General features: G+C 40.9%; 1 protein-coding gene across 3 annotated transcripts in view; it reads left to right on the top strand.

Annotated features, from left to right (window-relative positions):
• FBP1 (fructose-bisphosphatase 1) overlaps positions 1-12,498 on the top strand; it is a 53,668-nt gene that overhangs the window by 25,394 nt on the left and 15,776 nt on the right. For all 3 annotated transcript variants that reach the window (XM_077148675.1, XM_077148674.1, XM_077148673.1), the window contains one exon: positions 12,142-12,304. In XM_077148675.1, coding sequence (XP_077004790.1) covers positions 12,142-12,304 — 163 coding nt within the window. The remainder of the gene's footprint in view (positions 1-12,141; positions 12,305-12,498) is intronic.

The following is a 12,498-nucleotide window of genomic DNA, read 5'->3' as shown; positions in this document are numbered from 1 at the left end:
TCCATGGTCAGCTTACATGGCTGACAAATGGACATCAAAATACATGCTAAAAGCTCTTGTTGATCTATCCTTCAGGGCCTTTAAAGAATGATGACCGTTCAGAATGAAGAAATTTATTGTTTCTAGGGGGTTTTCTGAAAACTTAAAAGAAAAATAAACTTCATGTATTCTTCAGCTAATTAGTTCCTGAAGGATATTTCTGAGGGCCTTTTTCCCCTGTCCAAGTCACAAAAGCCTTGCCAGCTTCCGGTGTTTCATTGACCTGTGAAAACATTACCTCAGAGACTTCTCACTACCTTCCTTCGGGTCTCTCCTGACACAAATTGTAAGAAACTTGACTGAGCTGCTGAGCTCTGCCTCATCGTGGGCATGCATGCCTGCCTCAGAAGAATACAAGGTGCTGTGAGAGACACACACTACAGCTGACATAATGTGCCAAGATATGATTCAGAGAATACCTGGTGGGATTATTGTGGAAATCCTGATATTATTGCTATCAGCATGGCAGTATTATTGGCTGACATCTTGAGAAATCATTTTCCCAACACTGTTTCTGCCTTAGAATCACTTTTCTGTGCCTCCTTGAAGGTCCCCTTAATACCAGGAAAATCCCTCCATCAAGGTGGCATAGAAAAGCTATAGGAATGCATCAATTTTGAGTTTGATGGGCCCAGAAAAATCTATCTCTGTGTGTTTTTTAATACTTAAAAAAATGACTAGATAATAATGTTCATAGCAACATTATTCACAATAGCCAAAAGGTAGAAACGACCCAAGTGTCCATCAACAGATGAGTAGATAAAACATGGTATATCCATTCAATGGAATATTATGCGGCCATAAAAAGGAGGGCAGTTCTGCAACACGGATGAACCTTAAAAACATTATGCTAAGTGAAATAAGCCAGACACAAAAGGACCAATATTGTATGATTCCACTAATATGACATATATAACAAACAAATTCATAGACATAACATAGATAAGAGGCTACCAGGAGTCAGGATGAGGAGGAATGGGGAATTATTGCAAAATGGACATAGAATATCTATTTGGAGTGGTGGAAAAGTTTTGGTAATGGATGGTCGTGATGGTAGCACAAAATTGGGAATGTAATTAATGCCACTGAATGTTCATGGTTAAAATAGCAAGCTTTATGTTATATGTTGTTACCACAATAAAATTTTTATAACAAACAAACCCTGGAGGTTAGTTGGAGAAGGATTCTTCCTGCTAGAACAGGGAAGGGACCCTCAATTGGGTAGCAAGAAGAGGAGAAAGAGGGGGTAAGAGCCAGCTGAGCACATCATCATCCAATTGTGTAATAATGGAAACCACAGAGGGAGGTAGAGCCAGAGAAGCAGTTAGGTGTCTGCAATGACTTGGCAATGAAACAACCATTTCGGCGCAGTGTGTAGTGAGTATCTCCTATAGTTCCCATCCCTGCAGCTTGTCTTGCCCCACATAGCTTCCATCATGCACAGGGTATGCTGCCCTCTGGGACCCTCTGCCTCTCTGTGTGTTGGTTGTTCCATGACCCAAGAGTAGAAACCACTTTAGAGTCCTAGAGCAACAATCAAGGAACCTGGCTGGTGATCTTGGTTTGACAATCACCCACTGTCTTAGTTTCCCATGGCTGCCATCACAAAGCACCACAAACCGAATACCTTAAAACAACAGAACTTTATTCTTTCACAGTTCCAGAGCTGAGACGTCCAGACCAAGATGTCAGCAGGGCGCACTTTCTCTGCAGTCTGTTGGGGACCTTCCTTGCCTCTTCCTGGCTGCTGGTGCTTTGCTGGCAATCCTTGGCGTTTCTTGCCTTGTAGATGCATCACTCCAATATCTACCTCCTCCCTTTTTACATGGCATTTTCCCCAATGTCTGTCTGTGTGTCCACATTTCCTCTTCTTATAAAGATACCAGCCATATCGTATTAGGGGCCAACCTAACCAGTTTGGCCTCATCTTAACTCATCACTTCATTCAAGGCTCTATTTCCAAATAGAGTAACATCCATAGGTCCAGGGTTAGGACTTGAACATGTCTTTTTTTTTGAGGGTGTGTGTGGCTTGTTTTAGTTTTCTGGCTGCGAAGCAAAAAACATGCAAAGGATTGGCTTAAGCAGTGGGAACTTATTGACTCACATTTCCTGTTTGTTTGTGTGGCATTTATATTTACTTATATCGTTAACATCATGGAGATTTTTTTCTTCATGCAGTTTTGATCTATTATCTATTAGCTTTTTAAAATACAATTTTATTGAGATATATTCACACACTATGTAATCCACCCAAAGTGTACAGTTAGTGGCTCAAAGTATCATCTTATAGTTGTGCATTCATTAGCACAATCAATTTTAGAATATTTTTATTACTCCAAAAATTTAAAAACTGGAAAGAACAACCAAAAATTCACTTATCCCCCCCCCATTATGTGTTTGTTTCTTGGTTTATTTAATGTCTATATTTTATTACTCATCTGCTCATTCACTGGATAACAGGAGTGTTAGTACCATAAAAGCTATATAGTTGTACAATTATCATAAAAAATCAAGGCTACTGGATTACAGTTCAACAGCTCCAGGTCTTTCCTTCCAGCTATTCTAATACTGTAGAAACTAAAAAGGAATATCTATATAATGCATAAGAATAACCTCCAGAATGACCTTTCAACTCTTGTTGAAATCTCTCAGCCACTGAAACTTTATTTTGTTTCATTTCTTTTTCCCCTTTTGGTCAAGACGTCTTTCTCAATCCCACAATGTCAGGGCCATACTCATCCCTGGGAGTTATGTCCCACATAATGCAGAGGGTAGTGAGTTTATTTGCAGAATTGGCTTAGAGAGAGAGGCTGTATATGAGCAACAAAAGAGGTTCTCTGGGGGTGTCTCTTAGGCATAATTATAAGTAGGCTTAGCTTCTCCTTTGCAGGAATAAGTTTCATAAGGACAAGCCCCAAGATCAAGGGCTTGGCTTATTAGATTGGTAGTCCCCAATGCTTGTGAGAATATCAGGAATTCCCAGGTAGGAAAGTTTAATATTTCCACATTTTTCCCCAGTTATTTCCCCAGAGTTTACAAATATATATATTTTTATTTTCTACCCCCAATACTCTGGAATATGTTGGGGCATTACATTAACCTGTACAGAATAACAAGATCTCATTCCCTATTCTAGTTTCCATATAATTATGTTGTTTAAATAAACTGAATATGCAGGTTAAATTAGATAGTATGCTACAGAAAAATATAAATTTTATACCAAATAAATATCTCTTCCTTTGGTCTCACACAGAAGTTGAAGTTTTAGGATCCAGTCAATACCACCTTTTACCCTGAATTCTGATTTACCTTAGTCTTAACCAAGTCTGTTTCATTCATATCTCTAATTGAAGCCTGATCTTTTTTTCAGCTTCTTTAATTGGTTGCTATATGGGTAATGCTGACTTTCAGAGCTGCATAATGTCACACAGATACCCAAAGTTCCAGGGAGCAACAGGGTTACACACCAAGAGCTCAGCTTCTAAGAATTTAGAAATAACAGCTAAAATTCAGGAATAGATGTGGCTACTGTACGAGTTTATAATCTAGGAACCTTTACAATAAGCTTTATTGAACATTCTGTACTCCTTAATCACCCAATCTCTGCCAACGTTCTATACCCTGATAACTTCTGCTCTCACATTCAATTTTCAGGGTTTGCTCATTATAGTTAGTCCATATTAGTGAGATCCTACAATATTTGTTATTTTGTTTCTGGTTTATTTCACTCAACATAGGTCCTCAAAGCTCATTCACCTAGTTGCATGCCTCACAACATCATTCCTTCTTACAGCTGCTCAATAGTCCATTGTATGGATACACCACAGTTCACCTGTTCTGTTCATCAGTCAATGTACCCTTAGGCCACCTCCTTCTATTGCAGATTGTAAGTACAGCCATAAACACCAGTGTGCAAATGACCATTTGTGTTCCTGCTTTCAGTTCTTCCAAGTATATATGCAATAGCAGAATTGCAGGATCATATGGCAATTCTTAGCCTCCTGTGGGACCACCACACTGCCCTCCAGAGGGGTTGCAATCTACTTCCCTACCAACAGTGACTAGGTATATCTCTTTCTCCACATCTGCACCAGCATTTGTGTTGTTCTGTTTATTTTTAAAACAGTTTTATTCACACACCATATAATCCATCCTAAGTAAACCATCAGTGACCCCTGGGATAATCACAAAGTTATGCATTCACCACCACAATCTACATGAGTGCATTTCCACATTTCCACTTTTTCCACAAAAGAAGAAGAATTCTTAAATAGAGAATAAAAAACTAAAAAGGAGAAACAACAACATCACCAAGACTAGATCTCCCTTAAATCCCTCTCTTATTGACATTTAGCTCTGGTATATTGCCTACGTTACAATAAATGGGAGTGTATTGAAATGTTGCTGTTGACTATAGACCCTGGTTTGCATTGATGTATGTTTTCCATATGCTATGCCATTTTCAACACTTGGCAGTGTTGACATTCATTTGTTCTCCCTCATGTAAAAACTCTCTTTGTATGTTTAATCAGCATTATTGTCCACTCTAGGTTTTGCTAAGTTATACAGTCCCAGTTTTTATCCTCTACCTTTCCTTCTGGTGTCATACATCCCCCTAGTTTTCCTCTCTAACCATAGTCACACTCTTCTCCAAACCTTTCTCTCCCATCTTTTCCTGTCCCCTTTAGAATTTTTTAGGCAGGTCTCTTGTTCTTTCTGAAAACATTTATAACTCTCCTTCATTTTTGAAGGGCAGTTTTGTCAGCTGTAGAATTCTTGGTTGGCAGTTTTTCTCTTTCAGTATCTTAAATATATCATACTATTGCCTTCTCAGCTCCATGGTTTCTGCTGAGAAATCTACACATGGTCTAATTGAGCTTCCCTTGTATGTGATGGATTGCTTTTTTTTTTTCTTTTCTGCTTTCAGAACTATTTCTTTGTCTTTGAAATTTGACAATCTGATTAGTAAGTATCTTGGAGTAGATCTATGCAAATTTATTCTGTTTGGGATATGTAACACTTCTTGGAGCTGTAATTTTATGTTTTTCACAAGAGTTGGGAAATTTCCAGTGAATATTTCCTCCATTATTCTTTATACCTCTTTTCCTTCTCTTCCTTATGGGACTCTGTTCTAGTTTGCTAGCTGTTGGAATGCAATATACCAGAAATGGAATGGCTTTTAAAAAGGGGGAATTTAATGAGTTTACAGTTCTAAGGCCGAGAAAATGTCCCAATTAGAAATGTCCAATCAAAGGCATCCAGGGAAAGATACCTTGGTTCAAGAAGGCCAATGGAGTTCAGGGTTTCTCTCTCAAGTGAGAAGGCACATGGCGAACATATCAGGGCTTCTCTCTCTCGGCTGGAAGGGCACATGGCGAACATGGCGTCAGCTGCTAGCTTACTCTCCTGGCTTCTGGTTTCATGAAGCTCCTGGGGAGGCGTTTTCCTTCTTCATCTCCAATGGACTCTCTGCTTCGTGGTGCTGCAGCATTCTCTGCTCTCTCTGAATTTCTCATTCTCCTTTTATAGGACTTCAGAAACTAATCAAGACCCACTCAAATGGGTGGAGACATGTCATCCCCTAATCCAGTTTAACAGCCACTCTTGACTAAATCACATCATCCAGGGAGATAATCTCATTACAGTTTCAAACATACAGTATTGAATAGAGATTATTCTACCTTTATGAAATGGGATTTATATTAAAACATGACTTTTCTTAGGGGGCATACTTCCTTTCAGACCAGCACAGACTCCTTGTATACTCATGTGCCTCATGTTGTCATTCAGTTCTCTGAGACCCTGCTCATATTTTTCCATTCTTTTCCCTATCTGTTCTTTTGTGGGTAGAATTTCAGATGTCCTGTCCTCTAGTTCACTAATCCTTTCTTCTGCCTCTTCAAATCTACTTTTATATCTCCATTATGTTTTTAATCTCTTCTCTTGTGCCTTTCATTTCCATACGACCTGAGAATTTGTTTTTCCAAGATTTCAAGTTCTTCTGTATGGTCACCCACTGTCTTTTTTTTTCCCCCAGTGTCTTTTTTATATCCTTCATCTCTTTTGCTGTATTTTCCTTCAACTCACTGATTTGATTTCAAAGATTTGTTTGAGCATCTTTAATTAGTTGTTTCATGTTGCTTCCTGCTGAAACAGAGCTCGAAGGATATTAAGGAATGATGAGAAAGAGAGAGAGAAAGGAAGAAAAGAAAGACAGACACAAATGGGTTCAGGGGGTCTGAAGCTTAACTCTACATCAGACATCAGACATCAGACATCAGACAACTTTATTCTCAACCAGATCCTGGTTATATACCACAGGATGTCAATAGATATGCAGGCGTTTCCTGAGGGAGCAAAGTTCTTATCTTACAGTGTTCTTCATACTTAACATAACCATTTGGGGTAAACATTCTCTTCCTCCCAGACTGCTCTACATAACAATCTCCACAGTATACTGCCGCCATCCTGAGGCCAGCTGCTCCCAACAAATTCTGCAGGTCTTGTTTTAAACCCTTGGCTCCTACAGTTTCGGATCCTGCATCTCACTTGGAATGTTAGGTTTTCCCTTTGACTGGGTGGTATGTTTGTGCTCCCTAGTATGACTTGTGATTTTTTGCCGGTGTCTACACATCTGGTTTCCTTGATTAGCTTATTCTGGAGTCATTTTCTCTCTTTTACCTAGGGTTTTCTTGTTCATTGATCAGAATTTTTCAGCTCTTGTGTTTTTGGTTCTTGCATTGCCTATATGGGATATTTTTTGAGGAGGGTCTCCTTAGATATGATCGTTCCCAATCCGATTTTCCCAGACAAGACAGGCCCAGGTCTCAGGAGGAGGGTGTAATCAACATCAGGTTTCCCTGAGGATGGGATCCAGCAGGTTGCCAGTCTTTCCTGTGAAGCCGCTTGAGTCTGTGCTTTTCCTATCTTGCCCAGCAGGTGGCGCTTGTGTCCCTACAACTCCCCACCAGTATACAGTGGTATGATGCTAATAATTGAAAATGCCTGGTGGTTTTCTTTAATGAGTTGCTAAAAAGTTAAAAAAAAAAAAAAAAAAAAAGAATGGAAAGGAAAAAAAATCTTTTTCAGGGCCAGTTCTCAATGCCCAGCATTCACCAATCAAGAGCCAGAGTTGGTAACCATCTCTGTGTGCCCCTTTACTTGGTGCCTAGCCCTTTTTCAATATTCTGAATCTAACCAACTCCAAATGCCTCTGTTTTCAATCAGCTCCACCTCCTCCCGGCCAGGAGAGACCTCCAGGTTCCTTTCATGCGTGCTTTGTGTTTATCTGTGTTTGGAGCTTGTATTCAGCATTCCAAATTTGTTAATTAAACCCACAATTGGAGCTCATTTGAGCTCTCCTTGCCTTGCTCTTAGTAGAGCCTTCTCTTTCTCATGGGGAAGTGACTCCGAAACAGCCTGCCGCGCCAGTTTGGGAGGGCGATAGCCTCCACAATTTAGGAGGCTTTCCTTACAGTTCTGCGCCGTGACCTCGGCCCTTCCACCCATTCCAGACTAATGCACAATGTGGGACAGGTCACGGAAGTCCCCCAAACAGTTGTTCCAGACAGTTTCTGGCTATTTACTAGCTTCCCTAGAGAACAAACTAAATTCCATACCTCCCTACGCCATCATCTTGCTCTGCCTCCTCTCTCTGACTCAAGTTTTGAGGCTAGGAAAAGTCTCCAATTCAAGGCATCATCAAGGCAATGCTTTTGTCCCAAAGCCTTGCATTCTCGTCGGTCCTGGGTTCCTCTGTCACATGGCGATGCACATGGCAGCCTCTCCTGGCCTCTCCCTTCTCTTCCAGGTTCCATTGACCTTCAACTCTCATGTCCTGTGACTCTCTTGCTCTTGTATGAATTTCATTCTGCTTAAAAGAACTCCAGTAATCGGATTAAGACCCATCCTAGTCCACACCTTGACTGAAGTGACCTCATTAAAAGGTTCTAGTTACAATGGGTTCATAGTCACAGGAAATTGTTAAGTTTAAGAACATGTTTTCTGGGGTACATGTAACTCCAAGCCACCACAAGGGGTAGGGGTAGGGGCACAATTCAACCCAGAACAACCATCCTTGGCCCTGATTGTATCCTCTTGCAACCTAAGACATAATTGGGAGAAGAGGAATTGCTCCTCTCTTCATTTTGGCCGGCTGCTGAATCTGCAAGCTCAGAAAATACAATCCTGTGCATCAGGAACTCTCCTTTCATTCAGTCCCACTAAACAAACCCTGGGTTAACTGTGGTGGGGACGCATAGTCACAGGGAATCTTGTCTGTCCTTGGCTGGCTGAGCTGGCCCTGGAATAGCATAAGCCAAGTGAGCTGTCCTGGGTTTTTCTGTCCCTGCATTTAGATGCTTCATGGATCCAGTCCTCCTGGGAAAAAGACCCCTACTTTTTAAAAGTTATTCATATAAATGTGCACACAATATACCCCCTCACAATTGCACATATACGGAAAGCAAACAATGTTTTCTTTGGGTGAATTATTAATATGGAACTATTCTTTGGATTCATTCGTGGCTGACTTGTTTGTGCTTCTTTAGGGCTTTTTATAGCCTCCCTTTTTGATGAAAAATATTCAAAATATCATTCAGCTTGAATGCCGTCTTTGCAGTGAGGCCTTCCTTAACCATCTAAATTAACCACCTGTCCTCACTCATGTGATGGTGGAGCAAGCCTGGGGAATTATGGAGATACGCCCAACTTGCATGCAGCATGTGCAAAATCCTTAATGAGTGCTGCCATTGTAGATGAAAGAAGGGAATTTACTTTTTTTTTCTTACTCACCTATTAGGTGCCAAGGGCTGTGCTAAGCAGTCCCAGGACATAGGTACCATTATCCTCACTGAGCACAGGCAGAGAGAGAAGCTCAAAGCAGTTAAGGGATATTCAGAACTGAAATCTGATCTGAGTCTCGGTTTCAAAGCCCATGTTCTTTTCCAGCAACATTATTTTCCCTTCTTGATCAATTATGACATTAATAGTGGAAATCTCAGGCTAGGAATGCAAGTGCATTACTGTCCATGAGGGAGACATATATGAGTCGGTGGGCCCTGCAAGCCCATCTGATTCCACCAAAAGATTTAGCTGCCTACTCCACCAGCATTGACCTCGCAATTTAGGTCAGAAAAGATGTTGTAGAAAGAGAACTCAAAGCCCAGAGATGTAGGCCATCGCTGCAAGTCTGACAGATCCCTTGGGCTTTTATTCATGAAATAGATATGAAATGGTAAAAAGGAAAAAGCAGAGAAGAGGGCTGGAGGGATGAAATGCTATTTTCCATGTTGTAAAGTCCATGATGCACAAACTGGCTTACACTGAAGAAGTGGGCTTGATGAAGTGGCCAGAGTCACCCCATGGAGAGTGTCAGGCTGGACGAAGCATTTGGGTTTTGGGAGAGTTTGAGTGTTGGCTCCGTTTAGCCCAGCCAGCCAGAAACGAGCAATTTATGTTTAGCTAAAATGCCTTTTTTAGATTTGATTCCCAGTCTATGTACTTCCCAAAAAACAAAAGAAACAAAAATTCAACAAATGGTATTTCCAAATACCTGAAACTGTTGAGCTGCATTTCAGGAGCCTAGATTCTTGAAGATTGTTGTGGTAGTTAGGTTCAGGTGTCAACTTGGCTAGTGAAGGTGCCTAGTTCTTTTGCTGTGGACGTGAGCCAATGGCATGCGAAGCTCATCTGTTGCTGATTACATCTGCAGTCAGCTAGGAGGCATGCCTGCTGCAATGAATGATGTTTGATTTAACTGGCTGGTGCTTAAATGAGAGAGCTCAACGTAGCACAGCCAAAGCAGCTCAGCATACCTCTTCTCAGCACTTGAAACTCGGCCCAGGCTTTTGGAGATGCAGAAAGGAATCATCCTGGGGAAAGTTGTTGGAACCCAGAGGCCTGGAGAAGCCAGCAGAGATCACCCTGTGCCTTCCCATGTAAGAAAGAACCTCAGTTGAAAGTTAGCTGCCTTTCCTCTGGAGAAGTATACGTCAACTAAATAAATCCCCTTTTATTAAAGGCCAATCCATCTCTGGTGTGTTGCATTCTGGCAGCTAGCAAACTAGAACAATTGTATAAAGATATAATGTTTACAATGTGACTGTGTGATTGTGAGAACCTTGTGTCTGATGCTCCTTATATCTAGGGTATGAACAGGTGAGTAAAAAATATGCATAAAAATAAATAAATAATAGGGGAGACAAAGGGTGAAATAAATTGGGTAGATGGAAACACAAGTGGTCAATGACAGGGAGGGGTAAAGGGTATGTAGGTATGTGAGTTTTTTCTTTTTTCTTTTTATTTCTTTTTCTGGAGTGATGCACATGTTCTAAAAAGATGATCAGGATGGAGGTACAAGGGTAGTTCAGTGTAGAATTCTAGCCTGCCATGCAGGAGACCCGAGTTCAATTCCCAGTCCATGTACTTCTCCCCCTCCCCCTCTGTTCTGGTTTGCTAGCTGCCGGAATGCAACACACCAGAGACGGATTGGCTTTTAATAAAAGGGGATTTATTTTGTTGGTTCTTCAGAGGAAAGGCAGCTAACTTTCCACTGAGGTTCTTTCTTACGTGGAAGGCACAGGATAGTCTCTGCTGGTCTTCTCTCCAGGCCCCTGGGTTCCAACAACTTTCCCCGGGGTGATTTCTTTCTCCATCTCCAAGGGCCCGGGCTGAGCTGCAAGTGCTGAGATGAGGAATGCCAAGCTGCTTAGACTGTGCTACATTGCGTTCTCTCATTTAAGCACAAGCCAATTAAGTTAAACATCACTCATTACAGCAGACACGCCTCCTAGCCGACTGCGGATGTAATTAGCAACAGATGAGATTCACCTACCATTGGCTCATGTCCACAGCAACAGAACTAGGTGCTTTCACCTGGCCAAGTTGACAACTGAATCTAACTACCACACCCTCCAAAAAACAAGCAAAGCAAACAAACAAAAATTCAGCAAATGGTGCTGCAATAATGGGATACCTACATGGAAAAATAATGAAATGTGACCCCACCCACAAAGATCATGGTGATGAATACAAAACTATGTGATAATACTGTGAGCCATTGATTGTGAACTATCTATAGAAGTATGTGTGTGAAGATTTCTTAATAAAAAATTTAAAAAAAAAAATTCATGGGGTCAACAATGCCATGCTGACCAAAAGCGGGAAAAGAAGTGCAGTAAATAAGGTATCAGTGGCTGATAGAGTTCCAATAGAGTCGAGAGGCTACTCTAGGAGTTCCTCTTTTGCAAGCTTCAACTAGACATTGCTACCTATCGTAGTTTGCCAACCCCCAACCAAAACCATCCCTGCCAACCCTAAAGAACACCTAGGGCTTTATCTGAGATTCTACAAACATTCCGTGCACTATGATTGTTTTCCAGAAACCTACAACCTCAAGATGGGTTCCTAGACCAGATAAGTCCTGGAAACCCAGAGGGGCCAGCCTCTCTAGAACATCAACTAATTCCATCCCTCTAACCTGCATTATCAACAACTCCTTCCAACATGAACGCTAAAATGGGCAAAGCCCAAATAACCCTAAAGATTGGGAGAAGGAGATGGTGGAGTAATACAGAGAAGGGTAGGGTTTAACAGATGAGTATGAGTGCTGAATCATTATATTGATATTTCTTTAAGTCTCCAGTGCTGTGGAGCAGCCAGAAGTAACTCACACCAAACTCAGAAATCTGTTAAACAACTTATTGTTGCCGTGTGCTTTGAAATGTATTACTTTTTTGTATATGTGTAGTTATTCTCAATAAAAAAATTAAACTTAAAAAAAATTTTGTGGGGGAGCGAGATAGGAAAAAGTGTTTTAAAAGACTCCTTCAGGGGCCATAATGAGAAATAAAAAGTTGAGTAACAATTTCATCACACAGGTGTGCTGAGTGCCACAATAGGTATTAGGCCAAAGGTGGTTGACACGTTTCCCTCTCTCCGTGGGATGACCAGCCTCTTGGGATTTTTTTTTTCTCCCAACTAATGTGTCTTTTTTACTGTCTTTTAAATCCTACTAAATGTTCGCTTTCAGTGGGTTTGCAGATTTGTCTACAAGTTTTAGGACCAGGGCTGATACTTTTGTGGTTTTTCTTTTCTCTAGCTACGGAATCGCTGGTTCAACCAACGTGACTGGTGACCAAGTGAAAAAGCTGGATGTCCTCTCCAATGACCTGGTTATCAACATGTTAAAGTCTTCCTTTGCCACCTGTGTTCTTGTGACAGAAGAAGATAAGGAGGCCATCATCATAGAACCTGAGAAAAGGGTGGGTCTGTACTTCCACTGTCGAGGGTTTGAATGTAACCAATTTTTTTTTTTAGCTGTTCAATTATTTTATTTTATTTTTTTAAGGGTAGGCTCTGGAATTAGAGTTCTTGAGTACAAATCTGGGCTTTGTTGCTTATTAGCTTTGTTATCTTGGGCATATTGTTTAGCCTTTCTGTGCCTGTGTTTTTGTTC

The sequence above is a fragment of the Tamandua tetradactyla genome, chromosome 2, assembly GCF_023851605.1.
Source record: "Tamandua tetradactyla isolate mTamTet1 chromosome 2, mTamTet1.pri, whole genome shotgun sequence".
Taxonomy (NCBI): Eukaryota; Metazoa; Chordata; class Mammalia; order Pilosa; family Myrmecophagidae; genus Tamandua; species Tamandua tetradactyla.
The sequence above is the reverse complement of the archived record's forward strand: the minus strand, read 5'-3'. Positions and strand labels throughout refer to the sequence as shown.